This window comes from Phoenix dactylifera, chromosome 2, assembly GCF_051530095.1.
Source record: "Phoenix dactylifera cultivar Ajwa chromosome 2, Ajwa_hap1_PhDact_Kaust_v1.1, whole genome shotgun sequence".
NCBI classification, from domain to species: domain Eukaryota; kingdom Viridiplantae; phylum Streptophyta; class Magnoliopsida; order Arecales; family Arecaceae; genus Phoenix; species Phoenix dactylifera.
This window is the reverse complement of record NC_143191.1, coordinates 23,245,520-23,269,795: the sequence shown is the minus strand read 5'-3', so window position 1 is coordinate 23,269,795 and position 24,276 is coordinate 23,245,520. Positions and strand designations below refer to the sequence as shown.

The 24,276-nt window shown below is 48.7% G+C and overlaps 2 protein-coding genes across 3 annotated transcripts in view; both read right to left on the bottom strand.

The window, feature by feature from the left end:
- Positions 1-24,276, bottom strand: part of LOC108510820 (disease resistance protein RPM1-like) — a 123,730-nt gene that overhangs the window by 11,218 nt on the left and 88,236 nt on the right. The window lies entirely within an intron of this gene.
- On the bottom strand, positions 119-23,796 carry LOC149768253 (uncharacterized). Its single transcript, XM_089928799.1, has 3 exons — positions 23,703-23,796; positions 17,439-17,923; positions 119-17,335 (listed from the first exon to the last, which is right to left on the bottom strand). The coding sequence occupies exon 3, from the start codon at positions 13,756-13,758 to the stop codon at positions 8,290-8,292; it is 5,469 nt and encodes a 1,822-aa protein (XP_089784925.1). The 5' UTR covers positions 13,759-17,335; positions 17,439-17,923; positions 23,703-23,796; the 3' UTR covers positions 119-8,289.

Sequence of the window (24,276 nt, the reverse complement as noted above, 5' to 3'; positions counted from 1 at the left end):
AATAATCTTGCTACCGTGTTATTTAGTTCAAGATCACTATTTCTCCAACCATTTGTAAACTAACCTTGGAAAATAGTACCACCATTCACAACAAGAAGGCTTTCCATTCTTTGAGGTGTATACAAGTATGATGTGTATAAAAAAAAAATCTAATTATAAAAAGATCAACAAGGTTTGGTCTCTAGAATTGAATATGATGTTCCCACTTCTAAATCACACTAGAGATGTAGAAACAAGACTATAACCTTCCAAGAGTCATTTTGCCCAAGTAAAATATAAGATATTATCTTGTTGCAACTATAATAACAAGACTATGTGATAATTTGAAAAATTCATTAATTGTTTAAATTTTACTATTCCACAAAGTTGTTCAACTATGTCAAAAGTGGACTTGGGCCAGCTTCTAGTTTGACCATAGGCTAGGCTTAAAATAGTTTAGGTTGGGTCGGATCTAAGAGTAGAACCTGAAAGAATTTTTGGCTAGGCTTGTGTCGATGCTTAGCTCCACCCCGAAGCCCGAGCTTGAGCCGAGATCAAAAATCGAGCCCGAAATCAAACCCAAAAATAGGACTAGAACAAGGCCCGAGACCTGTCCTAGCTCTATATCCAACCAGGCCCTGCGGCTCAATTTGGTCGGACCTTTTCTTCAGTGAATCTAATTCGTCTATTTACCAAGCTAAGGCAGTGAGATTGACTGCCTACGGGTGAGAGGGGAGGGCTAAAACCTTCGATCCCTAAGTCTCTTGTCCCAAATTTCTCTTTGACCCTTATGCTCTCTACATCTCTCTAGCTCTTCGCTTCTCCATCCACTTCCACTAGCCCCCTCCTCCTCTCATCATTGCTGGTCAACAATCCAATGCTAGAGACCCCCCTTTCCAAGTACAAAAAGATCGGCACATCCAATGTTTCTGATCCCTTCTCTACCGCTGTGAGAGAGAGAGATGAAAAGGCGAAGAGATGAGTGGTGCCCAACTATGGGCACTGTTCTTGGAGAGTTAGGGTTCGACAACCATAATTCGTTGGACCCATACAGTTTTGAATGGCCTTCCTAGCATGACGAGGTCTACTCTCTCCTCTATTTGATCGGCTCTAGCCTCCTCCCTTCTGTTGTCCTCTCCCTCTTCGAGCCCACCTATAATATCCTTCCCCTCATTCTCTCGTTCAAAATAAAAGAAAAAAGAATCATCTTTTCCTTTTTGTTAGTATTCCCGTGGAGTTAGTATTTTTCTAGTATTTTAAAGCAAGATATCCTATTTCTTAGGCAGTTGTGGTCATACTATGGTGCATTATTGTTAAAAAATGTAATTTTTACTATTTCTCATTAATTTGGCAAGTCCAATCAAGCCATGTAGGGGCCAATCGAGCTAAAAATTAGGTCAACTGGCCATAAGTTGGTCCAGTCTTTTGGTCCAAAAAGACTAATTTGGGTCAATGCACTTGGGTTTCTGATGAGCTTGAGATCATGCCAGTATTTTGAAAAATCTCGAGCCTAAGCCTAGCCTTGAGTCCAAAAAAATTTCGAGCTGAATTTCAACAGAAACATAGCCCAACCTAGTCTGACCCGTTCTAGCCCTACATTAAATGAATAATTTGTAGGTTCACGATTGTTTGATGAATTAATCATAAAATTCATAGAAAATGGGAATGATTCATGATTAATTCAAGGAATCCTAAATTGTTCATTAGACAAAAAGAAGGTTTATGGTGCCAAGTGAGATTTTAGGTGTTGCTGGTGGTCCAAACCGAGAACGATTGGCACAGCGGTGTGAACGGGGTTCCCTTGGAGTTGGGTTGGTTGCGCTCCACCTTCCACCGGAAAACCTGCAAGCAAGCCTCGCACCACCACTGGGGTAGTGGGGGCCCTCCGACGATCAAGTCAGAGAGGGTTGAAGGAGAAGGAGAGATAGCAGTAGTGAGTAATAGAATACTCTGGGAAATCTTTGCTTACCTCCCCCCTTCTCCCCCCAGCCGCATATATACCAGGCTGGGGAGTCCTTCCGGGGGGTTGGTCATCGTGTGGCACGATGGAGTTGCCACTGACATGGCCGTTACAGGGCGTCGTGGGGCAGCGCTGGGTACGGCCATGACAGGGCGTAGTGGAGCTCCGCTTTGTATGGCTGTTACAGGGGATCGTGGAGCAGCGCCGGATACGACCGTTGCAGGGAGTAGTGGAGCAGAGGGCCGCGGCGTGCTTCAGAGGAACAGCCTGTCGTTGTCGAGAGATTGCCGACTCGGGGTCGGATTGCTGGATCAAGGGGCAGCCGACTCGGGGTCGGGCTGCGAAGCCGAAGATATCCGACTCGGGGTCGGGCTGCGGAGCCGAAGTTATCCGACTCGGGGTCAGACTGTTGGATCTAGGGGCAGCCGACTCGGGGTCGGACTGCGGAGCCGAAGATATCCGATTCGGGGTCGGATTACTGGATCAAGGGACTGCCGTAGTCTTCCTGGGTGCGCGTGCCGGTCACGTGGGGCATGGCGGCTAAGTTCCTCCGTAACAGTAGCCCCCCACTTCCGAGCCTGGAACCAGGAGGGGAACGGGTGAAGGGAGTGACGCTTCGAGATTGCCGCCATCCCTCGGAAAGGCGTGCGCGCTTCGAGCTCCCCGCCTCCTTTATGGCGTATAGCGGTTGTTGCTGATCTGGCAGTCTGCGGATTTCGGCGGACATCCTTCCTTAATGGCGTCGATTCGCCTTTGGGGCGCGAGCGATCCTTCGGCAGCCAGGCGTCCTCTGGCGTCACCGAGGCGTCACCCGCCTTTCCGCCTATTTAACCGGGGGCCCTCCCCCGTCCGCTTTTCTCTTCACAGGCATCTTCGAGTTTCTCCCTTGTGCTGCTGTCGTTGCCGTCGGACTGTTCGCTCGCTCCTCCTTTGACGCTCTCGGAGCCGTTCTTCCTTCCCTTCCGGTGAGTTGCCCCATTCTTCAATTTAGGGCTCTCCATACTTTCTCCTTCCGTATTAGTGTACTCCAGTCGTTCCGGTCCTTTCCCCCTTCTTGACCCCGTCCTGACCGTAGATTCACTGGCCATTAGGTATGGACGAAGTAAGAGCGGACCGCATTCAGTCGGAGCTGGCCTCCGAAGACTTAGATGGGTTCGTGGCTCGGTACCACCTTCCCGAAGCCTGCAATGTTACGCTCCCGGGGCCTGAGGAGAGGATGTCCCATCCTCCTCCAGGGAAGGTCGCCATCAATGAGGGCATCCTCCAGGCCGGGTTCCGCTTTCCCCCCTCGGACTTAGTCGTGCAGGTGCTCCGGGGTTTAAGAGTGGCGCCGACGCAACTGGTGCCGAACTCGTGGCGCGCCCTGACGGCCTTCCAGGTTCTCTGCCGCATGCACGAGGTCCCCGCCACCCTGAATGTCTTTTGGGAATGCTATGGCCTGAACGGCCACCCCCAGGACAGAGGGTGGTGGTGCTTTGCGGCGCGGCGAGGGTGCGGCCTCGTCAAGGAGGCTCCTTCCTCCATTCACGGCTGGAAGGGGCGTTTCTTTTTCGTTGACGCAGATCCCTCTTGGGGAATCAGGGCAACCTGGGAGACGCCGATGAAGTCCCCGATCGGCTTATCGAGGTTGTCGAGGGAGGAATCCGATGGCGTCGCCGTCTTGAAGGGGTTGGTTGCCGAGGGCCGGCTCCCCCCGGTGGCTCGCCTTATTTCCGAGGATACCTTGGTGAACGTCGGTCTGAGCTCGGTTTCCGCTGACCGTGAGCCCGCCACCATTTCTTTTTCAGCTCTTTTCTCCTCTTTCGTCTCGTTCTTTCCTTCAGTTTCTCAGCCTCTGACCACCTCGTCCTTTTTGCAGAGATCGACGACATCATGCGGTCGGACAAGGCAACGGCTGTTGGTAGGACGTCCCTACTGGAAGCGGTCCGGAGGAAGAAACGAGCTCCTCCGAGCGGGGCCCCACCGGCGAAGAAGTCCCGCCGGCAGGCGACTCCGACGCCAACAGACGGGTCCGGACCCACCGATCAGGGGGACGCCGCGGGCTTGGACCGACAGTTGGCGCTGTATCAGCCCTCCGGTGGTGAGACTGCCGTTATTCCGGAGGTGTCATCCGAGCACGCTCGAGACGGCCGGGTTGAACGCGATCGGTCCCCAACCCGGCCTTCGACTCGGTCGGTTTCGGATGACACGAGAAGGAGGGACGCGCCGAGGCCCCGACCGAGCGGGACCCTGTCGATTCCTGGAGCGGCCCCCGCCCCGAGCACGATCAGCATGACTCTTTCCCAGGCGATGGGTAAGGGTAAGGCTGTAGAACCACCTTCCGGTTCCGGGGCGAAGTCGGGGTCGACCTTCACTTTCGCCGGCGCCCGAAACCTCATCGAGACGGTGCTGCTGGAGAAGGACCGTAGGCAGGTCCGGCAGATGAGGATCCCTGACGTCGGGGCTGCCAGCTGCGTCTGTCTCATGTCGGTGAGTGTCCTTTTGGTCGCTTTCGTCATTTTTAGGCTCTATTGATCCCCGCCTGACGCCCCCATTTTTCCTATCTCTTAGCTCGCCCAGTACATGATCCGTCTGGAGGAATGCCACGAGGAACAGGCGAGGCTTCTGGCGAGGGCCGAGAGCCGACTGAAATCAGTAGAGGAGGGAGGCCAGGCTACGGCGGGGAGGACGACCAGGGACCTCGAGACGAGGCTCCAGGTAGCCGAAGAGCGGGCACTCGGCTTCGCCGACCTCGAGAGGCAATTGTTGGAGACTCAGGAGCAACTCAAGGTTGCCTCGGGTCTCGAGGGCGAGATCAGGAAGGCGGAGGAGCGGGCCGAAAAGCAGTCTCGGAAGGCTGCCGACTTCCGGGAGAGGTGGGAGAAGGCCCAGCGGTCAGCCGACAACGCCCGCAACCGAACCCGGTCTCTTGAAGCCAAGGTGGCCGAATTGGAGTCGGCCTTGGAGGAGTCCCGCGCGGGCGACCGGGAGCTTCGTTCGCGCCTGGAGGAAGCTGAGGCTGCTCGCATTGCTGCCGAGGCAAAGCACAAGGAGGCTCAGGCTGATCTGCTGAGGGTCTCCTCCGAGGCGGACGACCGGATCGTGGCGAAGGTCTTGGAGGCAAAAGCTCAGATTATGGAGCGAGCAGAGGCGGCGCTGGCCGAGAAGAGTGCGGAAATCGGTCGTCAGGCAGTACAGGCTTATCGTCAGTCCTCCGAGTTCACCCGTGACATGTTGGAGGCGGTACGGGCCTATCGTCAGTCTGACGAGTTCGTCCGTGACATGTCGGACGCGGGGTCCGACTCCTTTGTCTTAGGCTTCGATGAAGGCCTGGCAAGGGTGTCGTCTAAATACCCCGAAATTGACCTGAGTGGGGTCTCCCTTCTCGACTCCCCTCCGATGCTATTGCCTGCTGATTCTCCAACTGCCTCCCGACCCCCTGCGGATGTGCCCGGTGTTTCCGACCCGGAGGTTCCTCCAAGCTGACCCTCCGTACCTTTCTTTGTCCTTTTCTTTGTATGTTGGCGTTTTGCCAGGTTGTATGGGTCTCGGCCCTGAAACAATGAAAGTTAATGCAAGTAGAATGTTTCTTCATTTCACTTTCGTCCTTCCTCTTTTTAACTCTTGGTAGCGTCTCGCCGACTCCTGACTCTTGAAGTTCTTCCGGCGCTAGGCCAGGCATCCGAGGGTTAGGCCTCAGGAAATTCTTCCGGCGCTAAGCCAGGCATCCGAGGGTTAGGCCTCAGGAAATTCTTCCGGCGCTAAGCCAGGCATCCGAGGGTTAGGCCTCAGGAAATTCTTCCGGCGCTAAGCCAGGCATCCGAGGGTTAGGCCTCAGGAAATTCTTCCGGCGCTAAGCCAGGCATCCGAGGGTTAGGCTTCAGGAAATTCTTCCGGCGCTAAGCCAGGCATCCGAGGGTTAGGCCTCAGAAAATTCTTCCGGCACTAAGCCAGGCATCCGAGGGTTAGGCCTCAGGAAATTCTTCCGGCGCTAAGCCAGGCATCCGAGGGTTAGGCCTCAGGAAATTCTTCCGGCACTAAGCCAGGCATCTGAGGGTTAGGCCTCAGGAAATTCTTCCGGCGCTAAGCCAGGCATCCGAGGGTTAGGCCTCAGGAAATTCTTCCGGCACTAAGCCAGGCATCCGAGGGTTAGGCCTCAGGAAATTCGTCCGGCGCTAAGCCAGGCATCCGAGGGTTAGGCCTCAGGAAATTCTTCCGGCACTAAGCCAGGCATCCGAGGGTTAGGCCTCAGGAAATTCTTCCGGCGCTAAGCCAGGCATCCGAGGGTTAGGCCTCAGGAAATTCTTCCGGCACTAAGCCAGGCATCCGAGGGTTAGGCCTCAGGAAATTCGTCCGGCGCTAAGCCAGGCATCCGAGGGTTAGGCCTCAGGAAATTCGTCCGGCGCTAGGCCAGGCATCCGAGGGTTAAGCCTCAGGAAATTCCGCTCGTTGGTCGGCCAAGGCTGGCGCAAGCCGAGGCGACCGGTCGGGGCTTCAGGCTAGTCTGCTCCCGGGATGATCATCGGGTTAGCCTGGCATCCGAGGGCCGAGCCTCGGGAAATTCCGCTCGTTGGTCGGCCAAGGCTGGCGCAAGCCGAGGCGACCGGTCGGGGCTTCAGGCTAGTCTGCTCCCGGGATGGTCATCGGGTTAGCCTGGCATCTGAGGGCCGAGCCTCGGGAAATTCCGCTCGTTGGTCGGCCAAGGCTGGCGCAAGCCGAGGCGACCGGTCGGGGCTTCAGGCTAGTCTGCTCCCGGGATGATCATCGGGTTAGCCTGGCATCCGAGGGTTGTCAGGCCTCAGGAAATTCCGCTCGTTGGTCAGCCAAGGCTGGCGCAAGCCAAGGCGACCGGTCGGGGCTTCAGGCTAGTCTGCTCCCGGGATGGTCATCGGGTTAGCCTGGCATCCGAGGGCCGAGCCTCGGGAAATTCCGCTCGTTGGTCGGCCAAGGCTGGCGCAAGCCGAGGCGACCGGTCGGGGCTTCAGGCTAGTCTGCTCCCGGGATGGTCATCGGGTTAGCCTGGCATCCGAGGGCCGAGCCTCGGGAAATTCCGCTCGTTGGTCGGCCAAGGTTGGCGCAAGCCGAGGCGACCGGTTGGGGCTTCAGGCTAGTCTGCTCCCGGGATGATCATCGGGTTAGCCTGGCATCCGAGGGTTGTCAGGCCTCAGGAAATTCCGCTCGTTGGTCGGCCAAGGCTGGCGCAAGCCGAGGCGACCGGTCGGGGCTTCAGGCTAGTCTGCTCCCGGGATGGTCATCGGGTTAGCCTGGCATCCGAGGACCGAGCCTCGGAGAATTCCGCTCGTTGGTCGCGCGTCTATCACTTGCCACTTGACGGGGTTTCTCCGTGACCAGCTGCGATCGTGTTTCTCCTCCTCTCCAAGCATCGCCTGGGGAACACCAGAAGGGCATTAAATGCTAATTGAAGCGTTACCTGGGAAATCGGACCGCCAGTTGCCGCTTGCAAGGAGTGTCAGTTAAGCGGCCGCGATACGCGCGTTCTTCGAGGCGGATGCGGCCTGGGCGCGAGCGGAGATACGTGGACCGAGGGATACATGCCACCCGGAGTGTCCTGCACAAAGAATGCAATTAAGGAGAACGACGCTTAGAAGATCGTGGGAGGATACGCCTCGATAGCCGGAACGGCTCCGGATTCGGTGCGCCCGCATTCATTGGAGCCACCCGCATCGGAACGACCGGGGGGCCGCAGTTTGGCTATAAATATAAGTGCAGGTGCGGTGGAGCCTGCCAAGCCGGAGCTGTTCAGGTTGCCATGGATCGCGGACCTCCTCTCCGGCGCGTGGCTGGGAGACCCCTGCTGGAGGAACGGGAGGCGCGCCCCTCGCGACTTCCGCCAACTAGTCGTTTCATCTGGGATCAACAAGGAGGTTCTCCCCGGCGGAACTCCGCTCTAGGCGTTTCATCCGGGATCACATCTCCCCTCCTTGCAGTTCAGCCTCCCGATTGAGCTCTGCGCCAGACGCTTGATCCAGGATCGCGCCTCCTCGCGCTCTTCTCCCTTGTATTCCTTCTCTCCCCTAACCTGGGGAGGATCGGAATATCCCTTGGAGGTGGCGTTCCCCTGGAGGCAGCGGGAGCTTCTTCTGCGGCGGCTCCTCGTCTTCTTCATGAGGCGTTGCTGGCGCCTCCGGTTAGAAGCACCCACTTCCGGTGGGATTGCAGCTGCTTCGGATGGAGGTTTCGGGATCCCAGATCTTCAGCTCCATAGAGTCTCCACCTCTTCTTTACTTTCTTTTACTCCCTAATTCCCCTCTGGGAATTCCTTGTAATCACACAAGCACGCCATTGTAACCAGAAATTATTGAAATGAAAAGAACTATACATTTTCGAATTGTCTTTCTGGCTTTGTAGTTCTACTGGTAATACATCCGCAGGTTAGCGGAATTCCAGCTTCTTGGAATTTCTCGACCATCTAGGGCCTCCAACTGGTAGGAGCCAGGTCGGTTTACCCAGCGAACCCTATACGGGCCTTCCCAATTTGGCGCTAGCTTCCCTCCTTCCGTGGGTTGAGATGCTTTAGCTCGCCTTAGCACCAGATCTCCGATTCTGAAAAGTTTCGGTCGGACCTTGGAGTTATAATGTCGGGCCACCCTCCGCTGATACATTGCCATCCGAACCTGCGCCATTTCCCTCGCTTCTTCCAAGAGGTCCAAGTTCCCTCGGAGTTGCTCCGAATTGGTCTCGGGTCGGTGCGCGGCCACCCGAGGTGAGGGGAGTCCGAGCTCTACGGGGACGACCGCTTCCGTGCCATAGGTTAGGCTGAAAGGCGTCTCCCCGGTAGGGGTCCGATGCGTGGTCCGATATGCCCAAAGGACATTCTCGAGTTTCTCGACCCAAGCTTGCCCTGTCCGACCGATTCGCGCCTTAATTCCTTGGAGGATCGTCCGATTTATGACCTCGGTCTCACCGTTGGTTTGGAGATGCGACACAGATGTGAACCGATGCTCGATCCCGAACTCCTCGCAGAAGTCACGTAAATGCTTGTTGTCGAACTGTCGACCATTATCCGAGATGAGGATCCGAGGTACCCCAAATCGGACAATGATGTTCTTCTTCACGAACTTCCGGACTTGCGCCTCCGTGATAGTGGCCAGCGGCTCTGCCTCCACCCACTTGGTGAAGTAGTCGATTGCGACAATCAAAAATTTCCGCTGGGCTGAAGCGACGGGGAATGGTCCGAGGATATCCATTCCCCACTGTGCGAAGGGCCAGGGCGCGGTGATCGGTGCCAAGGGGACAGAAGGGACTCTTTGGACGTTGGCATGGCGCTGGCAGGCGTCGCATCTCCGCACGTGATCCTTCGAGTCCTCCAATAAGGTAGGCCAATAATAGCCTTGCCTCATGATCTTGTGCGCTAAGGACCTAGCCCCCAAGTGCGATCCGCAGATGCCCTCGTGGACTTCGCCGAGGACGTAGGCCGCCTCCGAGGGGCGGAGGCATCTTAAAAGGGGGGCGGTGAACGAGGTCCGATACAGCCTCCCTTCATAGAGTACGTAGTGGGCGGACTTCTTGACAAGTCGCCGAGCTTGATCTTCGTCTTCAGGGAGGATCCCTTCGGCGAGGTAGGCGACGAGCGGGTCCATCCAAGATGGCTCTGGATCAATCGCCATCACCGCTCCAGCCTCGCCGATGCTCGGGGCATCCAGGGTCTCCAGGTAGATCGCCCTCGACAAGTTGTGCGCCTCTGCGCCCACCAAGCGGGACAACCTATCGGCCCTGGCATTTTTGCTTCTTGGGACCTGCTGAATGTCAACACTGCCGAGGTCGGGAATGAGTGCTTGCACCTTCCGGACGTAGTTCTGCATGGTCGGGCTTCGGGCCTCGAACTCCCCACGGACCTGCCCGACCGCCAGCTGGGAGTCGGTGAAGACCTTCAGACGTCGGATGCCGAGCTCCTTGGTGAGTTTGAGTCCCGTGACTAGGGCCTCGTACTCCGCCTCGTTGTTGGTCACTGGAAATCCGAACCTCAAGGCGTACTCGGCTATCACTCCATCAGGACTGGTAAGGACCAGCCCGGCCCCTCCACCCTCGGGGTTCGACGACCCATCGATGTGAAGCGTCCAGATCGGGAGGTCGAGGCTGGGCGTTTTCGGTGGTCTAGGTTCCGCCTCCTGCACCGTACACTCAGCGAGGAAGTCCGCGAGCACCTGGGCCTTGATGGCGGGTCTAGGCTGGTAGCGGATGTCGAACTCACCAAGTTCTACTGCCCACTTCACCAGCCGTCCCGCATTCTCAGGATTGCTGAGGATCTGCCGCAGCGGTTGATCGGTTAAGATGGTGACAGAATGGGCCTGGAAATAGGAGCGAAGCCTCCTGGTCGCAGTCAACAGCGCGAATGCGATCTTTTCAGCTTTCGTATACCGCGTCTCGGCATCCCGTAGGACCCGGCTGATGTAGTACACGGGCTTCTGGAGCTTTGCCTCCTCCCGAACCAGTACCGCACTGACTGCGGTTGGGGAGACCGCCAGATAGAGGTAGAGCATCTCCCCTTCTTGCGGCTTGGACAGCAGGGGAGGAGATGCCAAATACTCCTTGAGCTGGTCGAATGCTGCTTGACATTCGGCCGTCCAGAGGAAGTCTTTCGGGCGTTTTAACACCTTGAAGAAAGGTTGGCAGCGTTCGGCCGATTTTGCCACAAATCGTCCGAGCGCGGCGACCCTTCCAGCGAGCTCTTGAACCTCCTTCACTTTGGTCGGAGGGGACATATCTTGGATGGCCTTGATTTTGTCCGGGTTGGCCTCGATACCCCGCTGGTTGACGATGAAACCGAGGAACCTCCCGGCCGAAGCGCCAAAGGCGCACTTCGCTGGGTTCAGCTTCATGCGAAACTTCCGCAAGGTGGCGAAAGTCTCCTCCAGATCCGCGATGTGCTGGTCTGCATGGCGGCTCTTCACCAGCATATCGTCCACGTAGACCTCCATGTTTCGGCCGATTTGCTCCTTGAAGATTTTGTTGACGAGGCGCTGGTAAGTGGCGCCAGCATTCTTCAGACCGAAGGGCATTACCTTGTAGCAGTACAGCCCCCGGTCTGTTATAAAGACAGTTTTCTCCTCGTCCTGTGGGGCCATCATTATCTGGTTATAGCCGGAGAAAGCGTCCATGAAAGACAGCAGCTGATATCCGGAAGTCGCATCAACCAGTTGGTCTATCCGCGGAAGCGGAAAGCTATCCTTGGGGCACGCCTTGTTCAGGTCGGTGTAGTCGACGCACATCCTCCACTTCCCGCTCGCCTTCCGGACAAGCACGACATTTGCCAGCCACTCGGGGTAGCTCACTTCCCTTATGAATCCTGCCTCCAAGAGTTTGTATACCTCCTGGTCGACCACCCGGATCCGATCCGGGGCACAGTGTCTCTTCTTCTGCTTTACCGGTCGGTGGGTCGGGTCGACGTTGAGGGCGTGAGAAATGACCTCCGGGTCGATCCCAGGTACGTCGGCCGCCGACCAGGCAAATACATCGGCATTGGCTCGGAGGAATTCCACCAACCGGGCCCGAGCTCCCGGGTCGAGATTGGCGCCGACCCGGACCGTCCGGTCCGGGCGACCTTCCTCGAGGGGAACTTCGATCACACCCTCGGCCGGCTCCCCGTGCCGCAAGGCCACCTCGTCTCTGGCGTCAAGGGACTCGACACTTAGGGCTTCCACGGGCTTCTTCCCTTTGAGAGTTGCTAGGAAACATTGCCGTGCGGTCGGTTGGTCACCTCGGACCTCTCCAATCCCGGCCGCCGTGGGGAACCGCATAAGCAAATGGTATGTAGAGACCACCGCGCGAAGGGCGTTCAGCCCGGATCGTCCGAGGATAGCGTTGTAGGCCGAGGGAACACGGACAACCAAGAATCCGAGTCGCACCGTGGCTTCTGCGGGTGCGACGCCCGCCGTCACAGGCAACTCGATGACGCCTTCCGCTGGGACAGCGTCACCGGTGAATCCTATGAGGGGGGTGGATACTTTGTGCAACAATTGTCTGGACAAGCTCATCTTTTGGAAGGCCTCGTAAAACAAAATGTCAGCTGAGCTTCCACTATCCACACGAACACGCCTTACATCATAGTTTGCCATAGTGAGGGAGATCACCATGGCGTCATCGTGGGGGGTCTGAACCCCCTTTACATCTTCATCACAAAAAGTGATTACATTGCCGACCCTCGGCCTCTTCGCGACGGCCACCCCTGATGCTTCCGCCGAGCCCCCTGCGCTCCTCACGGGCCGAGAGCAGCCCCCAGTGATAGTATGGATCACGCCCGCGACGGGTCGATTCTGCTCCCGAGGCTCCGGAGGGGCCGGATCGGCCGGACGCGGGTCTGTGGGGGAACGTCGGTCGTTCACATATCGACCGAGGCGCCCCCGGCGGATGAGAGCCTCGATCTCGTCCCGAAGCTGGAAGCAGTCTTCGGTGTCGTGGCCGTGGTCTCGGTGGTACTCACAGTACGCCCGAGAGGGCCTCCTCCCAGGGATCTTCCTCATCTGTCTCGGGGCCGGGAGGTCCTCCCACCCCTTGATCTCCATAAGGATCTGGGCCCGGGGAGTCAGGAGAGGGGTGTACCGGTTGAAACGTCGGGGCGGAGAACGAGGGCGTGGGGCGCCGTGGTTCCTCGCCGGCGACGGGCTTCTGCGCCGACGCTGAGGCGTCGGGCTCCTCCTCTGGCGTGCCTCTTTTCGCCTTTTCTTCCCGAGCTTTGGAGGGATCTCGGCGGCCTCCTTGCTCCGGTGGGCGGCCGCCTCCTCGGCGTCCGCATACTGGTTCGCCCGGGACAACAGCTCCGGGAAACTCCGCGGCAGGCGTTTGTCCAGGGAGAAGGTGAGTCTGCCCTTTCGGAAGCCACGCTTCAGGGCTGAAAGAGCCACCTCCTGGCTCAGGTTCCGGACTTCCAGGGTAGCCTTGTTGAAGCGGGTAAGATAATCCCGCAGGCTTTCTCCCTCGTTTTGCCGGACATCAAAGAGGGAGTCGGAGACCAGTCGCCGCCGGCTACTGACGGCGAAATGGGTGATGAAGAGGCGAGTAAACTGGTCGAAGGACTGGATTGAGTTAGCCTCCAGGCCGGCGAACCACGCCCTTGCCGGGCCACGAAGGGTCGCCGGGAAGGCCTTGCAGAGGAGAGGATCTGATGCTCCGTGGAGGAGCATAAGGGTCCTGAAACTCTCGACGTGATCCCGCGGGTCCGCCGCCCCGTCATAGGGCTCGATCGCCGGCATTTTAAACCCCGGCGGATTCGGGGTCCGCAGGATCCTCGAGGCAAGCGCCGGCTGGGTGGAGATCTCCAAGTCGGCGAAGGGATCTTTGGAGTGGCCCTTCAGGACCTGGAGTTGTCGGTGGAGATCGTCCACCCGCCGGTCCAGGGAGCGCGACCGATGGGTGGGAGACAAGGAGCACCGAGAGGGGGACCGACTGGAGCGCGGGTTCCTTGAGGACTGGGGGGTCTGGGAACGCGCCCGGGCCCGCCTCTCGTACCCCGCGCAGCTCCGATGGGAAGGTCCCGGCGGAATGGACCGTGCTCGAGAATCTTCCTCGCGCCGGCGCTCCTCCCCATGGGAGAGGAAGGAGCGCGGGTTGAGGAGGACAGGTGAGCGCTCAGGGAGCAGCGGCTCCTGGGCCCGCTGCGGCGCCCGAGACATCACACCCTGCAGGTTCTGCACTGCCTCCGCGAGGGTGCGAACCTGCTGGGCTAACTGGTCGAACTGAGCGGCTTCGACCATCTGAATGGGAGGTGGGGCGGTGGAGTGTTGCTGAGAGTGTGTTGGAGACGCAGCGGCCTCCCGGCCGGAGGCGCGAGAGGCCCCGCGACCGGAGGCATTGGAAGCTCCACGACCACCTCGCCGTGCCATTACGATCGCTCTGAGATTCGTCCCTTCCTCTAGCGCCAACTGTTGCTGGTGGTCCAAACCGAGAACGATTGGCACAGCGGTGTGAACGGGGTTCCCTTGGAGTTGGGTTGGTTGCGCTCCACCTTCCACCGGGAAACCTGCAAGCAAGCCTCGCACCACCACTGGGGTAGTGGGGGCCCTCCGACGATCAAGTCAGAGAGGGTTGAAGGAGAAGGAGAGATAGCAGTAGTGAGTAATAGAATACTCTGGGAAATCTTTACCTCCCCCCTTCTCCCCCCAGCCGCATATATACCAGGCTGGGGAGTCCTTCCGGGGGGTTGGTCATCGTGTGGCACGATGGAGTTGCCACTGACATGGCCGTTACAGGGCGTCGTGGGGCAGCGCTGGGTACGGCCATGACAGGGCGTAGTGGAGCTCCGCTTTGTACGGCTGTTACAGGGGATCGTGGAGCAGCGCCGGATACGACCGTTGCAGGGAGTAGTGGAGCAGAGGGCCGCGGCGTGCTTCAGAGGAACAGCCTGTCGTTGTCGAGAGATTGCCGACTCGGGGTCGGATTGCTGGATCAAGGGGCAACCGACTCGGGGTCGGGCTGCGAAGCCGAAGATATCCGACTCGGGGTCGGACTGCTGGATCAAGGGGCAGCCGACTCGGGGTCGGGCTGCGGAGCCGAAGTTATCCGACTCGGGGTCAGACTGTTGGATCTAGGGGCAGCCGACTCGAGGTCGGACTGCGGAGCCGAAGATATCCGATTCGGGGTCGGATTACTGGATCAAGGGACTGCCGTAGTCTTCCTGGGTGCGCGTGCCGGTCACGTGGGGCATGGCGGCTAAGTTCCTCCGTAACACTAGGTAATGATTGAGGCAAGCCTAAGGCATATAGGGAAGAGTGATTTGACATGGGAGATATCTTTTATAAGATATCTTTTATAGAAGAAAATAGGGGTGAAACTTTTTCCACTTTCCTGACTTTTCTCCGTTGCCTTCATGACTTTTCTTCCAAAAGTTTTTTTCTTCAAAAACAAAACAAAGAAGATTAGATATCTTCCACTTATTCTCATTCAAATATAGGCCTACAAGTGGATTGATCTATCTCCAATCTGGCACTGATCCAAAACCAATTCATTCCAACCAGCACCAAAACTACTTGGATTAGGTTTGGATTTGAACACATGACATGTTCTAAAAATGGATTAGATTTGGATACTTAAATTTCCTATTTGAATCCGAACTAACCTAGACCGATAGAAAACTAGTATACCATATATTTCAATACTCTAGTTTAATATAAGAAATATAAGTCTTCTTCTGATGATATACACAACTAAGTCTTAATCCCAATCTAGTTTGGGTCGACTATATGAATCCTTTTCCTCCATTCTACTCGATTTAAAGTATATTTTCTAAAAGTTGCAACGATTATCAAGTCCTTCTCAATTATTTATCCTATGTAATTGTTGATCTGCCTCTATCCACTCTTTTTTATATGCATGAAATTACTCTTTTATACTGGTACAGCCCTCAATCTATGTTATAGATGCCCAAACCATGTAAGTCATTCATCTCTCAGTTCATCCTCCATTGGTGCTACTTCCATATTCTTACAAATAACTTTATCTCTTATTGTATATTTTCTTGCATTACCATATATCTATCTCAATATTCTCATTTCGGCCATACTCATCTTGTGGATATGTTATTTTCTAACTACTCGACATTATGTACCATGGAGCACAACTAGTCATATGACTGCCCTATAATTTTTTTTCGGCTTCTTAGGTATTTTATGATCACATAATATTCTAATTACACTTCTGCATTTTATTGACCCTGCTTTAATCCTATGGATAACATTCATTTTTAGTCTCCCATTCCTTATGAATAATGAATCCAAAATATAAAAAATGATCAATCCTATGAACTCTATAATCCATAACTTTTACTTCACTTTCATTCGTATTTCTAATTTTATTAAAACTATATTGCATGTATTCTATCTTGGTCCTACCTAACTTATAGCTCTTAAATTTTAATTCCACCTATATAATTGCAATTTACGATTACTTCAAACTTTAGTTTCATTTACCAAGACTATAACATCTGTCAATAGTATGCACTAAGGAATATCATCCTAAATATGCCCAATAGACTGATCCACAATGAGCGCAAAAGGTAGTGGTTTAGAGTAGAACCTTGGTGTAAACCTATTATGAATGAAAACTTACTTATTATTATCAATAATTCTCATACTAGTAACCGCTCTATTATTCATATCTTTAATCATATTAAAATAACCAATGAAAGTTTCTTTCTTTTTCTAATACGTACCGTAAGACTTCTCTAGAAACTCTATTATATGCTTTCTCTACATTAATAAAAGTTGTATAAAGATCATATCTCTTTTCTCTATATTTATCTATTAATCTCCGTAGAAGAAAAATGACTTCCATAGTCAAACTTTCTAGAATCAAATTGAATTAATTCTCTTATATTTTTCTATCACATCTTGATCTTTGCTCAAACACCCTCTCCCAAACTTTTATTCTAAAATGCATGAGTTTAATACCATGATAGTTAGAATAATTTTGAATGTCACCTTTATATTTATAAATTATAATATTATAATATTCTTCCTCCATTCATCAGATGTTTTCTTAATATTTAAAATTTTATTAAATAAATTAGTCAACCAAGTTACTTTCACTTTACCTAAATGATTCCAAATCTTAATAGAGCACTACAAAAGAAAGGATATCTTCCGACGGTTTTTTTGGCTCTACCGACGCTTTTAAGTGTTGGCGAATTTCCAGCCCACGCACCCCAAAGCATGGGTCAAACGTCGGGCAGGTGGGCGTGGGTCTGATTTTTGCCGACGCTAAGAGAAAGTGTCGGCAGAAACAGGGCTTTTCCGACGCTAATAGAAGCGTCGGCAAAAACGACATTTGCCGACGCTTTAAAGTGTCAGGAAAGCCCAAAGCATTCCCAGTTTTGGGTTTTCGGCCGACAACCCTGCAGATACAGATCTTCTGCGTCCATGACAACCCTGCAGTCTCTGGGACTCATAAGAGGTACATCCGTATTTCAACCATAATCCATGAATTTGAGCTGCAAAAACAATCCTAAAAGCAACCACTGACATGAATAAATCTCTGCAACTAGGATTTCCATAACTAAGAGATACCTGCTTCAGAAGCACATGCAAGAAAATCAAACAAAACCCCAAATCCTTCACAGAGACTTGACAGTCCAGACCCGTCTCTCCTATTATATTTCTTCAACCTACTTAAAATTAAAAACCTGACAGAGCATAATTACATTCCAATTACAACAGATATCATACTTCAAACACAAAGAAAGGCAGGAAGCTTTGGAAGAACCTAAAGAGAAGAAACTTGTCCCAATGTACACTAGAAGGCCTGTTCATGAAATCTCATTAGTATTTTCAAGTGTTTTGTTCAGAAACCAAGATAGCCAATTGGTTTAGAAAATTGACCTTGTAAACGAGTTCCAAACAAGGTCTGTAACAGAGTGTTTAAGCCGGCCACAAACAGTAATGTCTGGATCACCTGAGCTTTCTCATCCTAAAGCAATAAAAGTGGTTTCACCTACAATTTTTTTTGAAAACAAAAGCTAAACGAACCATCAACCTCATGGATCATGCATATTTGTGTAATTAAGTCAAACATTTCCTCCACCCATCTGAGGAACAAGAGCAGTAGGAATGATAACAGTGGTGCCAAGCATAACCAGGTAGTGCTAGAAACCGAGAAGGATAACAGTGGTGCCGGGGGACTCGATCATGGGGAACATGAGTCCCTGGGGGCCGAGATCAAGGGCCTTCTTGGCTCAGGTGGCGGAGAGCTCCGGAAGGCGGAGGATGGCCGGGGTGCGGGCGGCGGCGAGGGCGAGGAGGCAGGGGAGGGCCTCCGCGATGCCGCCAGAGCAAGTGCTCCATGTCGACGACCACGTAGTCGTAGCCGGCGAGGCCGGCGATCTCGGCGAGGGTCGGGGAGGAGCGCAGGAGGAAGAGGCCGTAGAGGGTCTCGCCGGCGATGAGGCGGGACTTGAGGATCCGCGGTTCGAGGGAGAGGGGGGCGAAGTCGGGATCCAAGGAGGCGGCGAAGAGGCGGGCGAAGATATCATCGCCGGAGCCGTTCTGCTTCTTGAATCTGGAGGGGGTTAGGGAGGGGGGCGATGATGATGAGAGAGAGAGAGAGAGAGAGAGAGAAGACGAGGAATGGACGAGGAATGGGGATGATGATCCCCTCTTAAAAAACTCTGGAATGGGTTGAGGGTGGAGGGCGGTGGCCGGGAAAACGGAAAGAGAGAGAGGGCTCGTTTCCGACAACGCTTTTTAGCGTCGTCTTATCCGGCGACTACACCGACGCTTATTAGCGTCGTCCTTTGCTGACGCTTTTTACAAGCGTCAGCAAATTTTGACGCTTGACCAAATATTGCCGACGCTTGTGGAAAGCGTCGGCAAAAAAGCGTCGGTAAAACCGACTTTTCCTATAGTGGAGGTTTCATCAGGTCCAACCGCTTTCTCTATTTTCATCTTTTATGTTGTTTCCTTTATCTCAGATACTCAATTTTATATGCATACTTAATATTTCTATCCTCAATGGAACTAGTAAGGCATCCTAAATATTTTATATGACTTTATTGAATAACTTATAAAAATAGTACCACTCCATCTTTCTTTAATCCTGTCCTCCTTAATCAAAACTTTATGTATTTTTATCATTGATGCATTTAACCTAATCAAATCTCTAGTTTTCCTTTCCTCTTAGTCTGTAATCTTAAAAAATCTTTCTCTCTATTCTTAGTTTCTAACTTGTGATATAACGCTTCATATGCTTTGAATCTAGCCTCTCGTACCATCTTCTTAACTTTCTTATTTGCCACCTTATAGCTTTTATATATTTCTCTATTCTTATATTTTGGTTGTCTTATATAGTACTCTTTTTAGTCTTCTAATAATTTGTTAATAATTTATATTGTTGATTATAATTATGAAAATCCTACTTAAAATATGTTTCTGATAATGTTTTCATGTGGCTTGCCATTATTTTATTGCATAAGATATTTATGATATAATTACATAATGAATTTGTATGTATTTATTATGATTTGACTTTGAATTATTTTTGACTTGATTTGATATGACAAGTCTGATGGATTTATAAAATTACTATTAAATCTAACCTAATCTAAGTTGAAGGAAACTAGGTTATGTTTAGGTTCATTTTTTGACCTGATTTGAATATGCATTGGGTATGGGTTGTTCCTATCCCCAATCCTACCCGTCTTGCTTGCAGCCCTACTTCTAAGCTTCTTCACCTCTGTCCTACTCTGTTCTCCAAATTTTATTTCTTTTCATCCTTCCACACAATATTGCCTAGCACTCTTCGTCATAATTCCTAGGTTTGATACACTTTTACTAATTTAATATATATGATTTCTAAATAGATGTAAGATATATAATTCTAAATAATTACATACATTATACAATTTTAAATAATTACATACTAATGTATTTTGATTTTTAAACTTTATTGAATTTTTGCTGAATTATTTCGTAATCTTGTCAAAATATTCTTGAGCACTAAACTTGTGGCTATGATGGGAACAAGTTTAGGTTGCAGGAGTGGCAACCATGATATTTTTTTCACACAATGGACATGGGACGTAAAGCTAATCCTATCTACTTTCTCTAATAGACTAGTACACTATTTTCTAACATGTAGTAAGGAATGGAAGCAGCACACCAAGAGTTGTGGAATTAGATGTACAATCTATGTGACGATCCAATTCTTTTCTTACCTTGACATGACTGAAAGAACTAAACTTATTTATCTTGGATGGCAAACTCTCATTGTTATGCCGAAAGAATGAATCTTATTTATCTTGAATATCCAACTCTCATTCTTACTAATAAAAAGTTAGGGCTAGCATTTGTTAGAATAATTGGTTGATATCACTCCCTTGCATACTTCACCACTCAAGTTTGAATTTGAGGCCTTTCAGGTGAAGAGAATTAAGCAACTCAGTTAACAACTACTGTTGAGAGGTAAGAGTTCTTTGAAAGATATATAGATCACAAAGATCACTATTGAAATTAAAAAAAAATGAATGATCTTTTTTTTGAAAAAGAAAAATCTGCAGGATAGCTTCTTTCCAATATATTTGATAAAATAAGGGAATAGAAAGAAATATATTGATTCTATATATTTTTGTATCACGTTTCCAACAATATGTACATCAATATTAACCGAACAATGTAGCAAAGAAGGAAAGTGCACCAAAGAAAATATCAATCATATTTGAACTAAGACAGTAACAATGGTAATCAATATGCTTAATAATATTCAAGAAATTAAGCTCTAAGAAACCAAGAATGGTTTTTCACATAAAAGACAAACCAAGAATGGTATTATGTTCTACATACTTCATATTTAAGTATTATAGATAAGATTACACACTACAAGAATTTATACATTTATCAACAAAAAAATATATTGCTAAAAAATAAATTTCGTCGCTTCAAGTATTTGATGACGAAAAAAATTTCATTGCTAGATTCGAAAAAAAATTTGTTGCTAGGTTCATAACCATGCCCCATCACTAAAAGTCATCTATGACGAAAATAGTAATTCGTCAGCAAATATTGACGAAATGAATGTTGTCGTTAACACATACATAATTCATGACAAAATAATTTGTCACTAAAAGTGAGTAAATGATTTTGCCTAAACATCTACTTTGTGAGAAAAAAGTTAGATCTAAAAATCATGTGTATGCATCTGGATATATAGATAGGATCAAACCCATGACATCTCAATTTGTTACCTACTACTCAACCACTACAGCACCTTTAGATTGTAATAAAAAAATATTGTTTATTATACTTATTGAAAACTTATTCATTTTATAAAATATAATCATTTCAAATGTATTATGGTATTTCATATTTTAATAATTAATTATTTTTATAAAATTCAATCCATTTATTTTTAACAAAAAATAAAAGTTAAATGACTTTATTTTATCCTGGATAATATTTTTTATTTTTTAAAAAATATTTAAAATAATTTCAATATATTTATATAATTATATATATATTATAATTTTTTAAAAATAGATAATTCATGATTCTTTTTGTTGCAAACTATAGTTTACAATGATATATAGATGATAACTTCCATTACGTCGTTAAATAGTCAATATTCTGCAACAAAACTTTATATGTTGCCAATAAATATATATATATTTAACGATGAAACACTGTCATCAACAAATTATATAAATAATTTGCAATAAAAACTATTTCATCATAAAAGTTATGCGATAATGTATAGGTGATAAAATCTAATTGTTGTTAAAAAGTTCGTATTCTACGATAAAAATATATATGTTACCAATAAAGGTATGTTTAACTACAAAATATTATCATTGTTAATAGTTAATTAGATAATTAGCAATGAAAATAATTTTTATCGTAAATTTATATACTGAAGAATGTATGATGAAATACTATTTCGTCGCTAGATAGCTTATATTATGCGACAAAATTATACACATCAGCAATAAATAAATCTTCGGCGATGAAACATTATCCTCACCAAAAAATAAAGATCCACCTGCAACGAAACATAATGTTGTTGCCAAATATAAAAAAATATTAGTGACAAAACTAACTTGTCAAAAAAATTGCTGATATTTTTTTTATTTTCTTGTATCCATAAGTATATATTTGGAAATGATTCTAATATCATCATCAAAATTAATAATTAATTCATGATAAAAATATATTATCATAAAAAGTTATGGTATTCATGACAATAATTTTTCATTGCAAAAATATCATAAATTGTTTCCAATAAAATTACCACCAAAAGGCCGGAGTAGAAGTATTTGGCGCCATAAATTTGGTAACAAAAATTACCAACGACATATAATTTGGTTGCTAAAAATACTACTTAAATGATATTTCATGACAAATATTTTATTTCATTTTCTTGTGTTACTTATTAGCGACAAATTGTGTAATTCGTAGGAAAATATTTTGTGGCTGATTGACCATTTTCCTATAGTAATAAATCATGCAAGATCTAACTTGAAGTCATATTATTGCACTGGGGTAACATTCCAAATTGAATTTCTTAAAAGCTTGGGGTTTCCTTCATAACTATAAAAGAGTAAGAAGAGTCCGTCCTCACCTCTGAAAGGAAGCGTCACCAGCAATGAAATGTCTGGGATCAACGAACTCGGATGACTTTCTCACTAGGCGGAGCAGCACCTAAATATATAAGATTGGCAGAGACAGAAGCGGCCGTGATTCCACTTGTTCTAGATTAAATCCTCGTTTAACTGAAAGGAATTCGGGAGAAGTGAGGAAAGAAACTGGTCGGCAGCATTGGTAAAATAAAGAAAGAATAACGAAAATTGCTCACTGGTTTGGGAACCGCATCGGGTGTGCAATGTATACGGTCGCCTACGGAAGTTTAAAGTTGTGTTCCATAAAATATTCTATAGTGCCCCTCCATATGATTTTTTTTTCTAAAATGATAGGAATCATGGCTGGACATAACCATATAAAGCTAAAGGCCATCAAGGCCATTGCAGCTTTCAGCCAACTATTTGTTTAAGCCATCCCATCCAAACATAAAAATATTAATCCCCACCAATAATCATCCACCCACCACGTGATGGATGCCAATCCTAAACAACGAACCAATTGGATTTACCTCTCTTGATGGAGGAGAGATCTTGAACATGAAAGGAGACTTAAAGTTACTTTCCAATAATCATATAAAATAAATTACTCTCCGGCAACAACTATCCATCTACTACCAGATGGAACACTCCATTCCAAAACAATGTGCCGCCAAGTTGACACCCCTCTAGGAAGGAACGTGACTGCATTACACGCGCGCAACAAGGATGCGCCTTCCTCCTCGCGCGATCATCCACTGCACAGATTTCAAAGCACTACAAATACACCATCCAACTATCTGCACAAATCTCAAAATGATCAGTGGATAATCGCGGAGGCATACGCTTCTTCCGCACAAAGGATATGTTCGTACTTGAGCCTTCATCTAGATTAGGTGCTTTAGGCACCAAATTCGGCTTTCATAAATTGCAACTTGGTCCTAACTTGTCGTCTTTAAATTCAGCCTCATGTCCATTTTTAAACTGGACATGGCAGACTTTCATTTAGAAAAGCCATTTTAGAAGAGATCCGTATACGCAACTGTTATGTACATTTAAGCATATGGTATTAATATAAGACTGTCTATGGGGACATCTTGATGGCAGCCTTGATCATCTACTTTTATCAATTGCAACTTGGTCCTAAGCCATCAGGTCCTCAGTTGACTGGATACGGAAACTGCCTTCAGCTAAGAGGTCCAAAGCAAGTAGCGTGGACTGGTCACAGCTAGTTCAATCTTCTACGGTTGAGAAAGATCTCTTGGTCCAATTTGAAGAGCATAGAAACTCGGATTCCCCAGGAAGAACGCATCTCCAGAAATCCGTTCTTCGAAGAAATATTGGTAGTTCATCAAAAAGAATTCAGCCATCAAACTCCCTTGCAATTTCTTGGTGACAAATTACCAACGAAATATAATTTTGTTGCTAAAATACTATTTAAATGATATTTCATGACATATATTTTATTTCATTTTTTTATGATACTTATTAGCAACAAATTATAATTTGTAGCAAAATATTTTGTCGCTCCGTTGACCATTTTCTTATAGTGACAAATCATGCAGCACGATCTAACTTGAAGCTATATTATTGCACAGGAGTAATATTCCAAATTGAATTTCTAAACTTGGAGCTATATATATTATTGCACAGGAGTAATATTCCAAAGTGAATTTCTAAAAAGTTTGGGGTTTCCTTCATAACTATAAAAGAGTAAGGACAGTCCATCCTCACCTCTGATCACCAGGCAGCCCTTGAAAGGAAGCGTCACCAGCAATGAAATGTCTGGGATCAATGAAGTAGGATGACTTTGTCGCCGGAGAGAGTGCATCACTATGCGCACATCGATCAGGGCAGCACCTAAATATATAAGATTAGCAGAGAGAGAAATGGCCGTGATTCCACTCTTTATAGATTAAATCCTCGTTTAACTGAAAGGAATCCGAGAGAAGCGACGAAAGAAGCAGCTCGGCAGCATTGGTTAAGTAAATAAAAAATAACGAAAATTACTGGCTGGTTTGGGAACTGCTTCGGGTGTGCAATGTATACGGTCGCCTAGGGAAGTTAGAAAGCTGTGTTCCTGCTCCAGGAGGCAACTGAAGAAACTGAAATGTGGAGCGTGTTCTTTTTTATTATTTTCTAGCCATCCAGCTCAATTATGGGATAAATTATGGTGAACAAAACAAGGGATGAGCTGGACATAACTATATAAAATGCCAAATGATGAGCAAAAAAACATATGGAGCGGGCTTTCTTTTTTTGCCAAAGTTTTTTAGTGCGCATCTTAAATAAAAATCCAAAAATTATT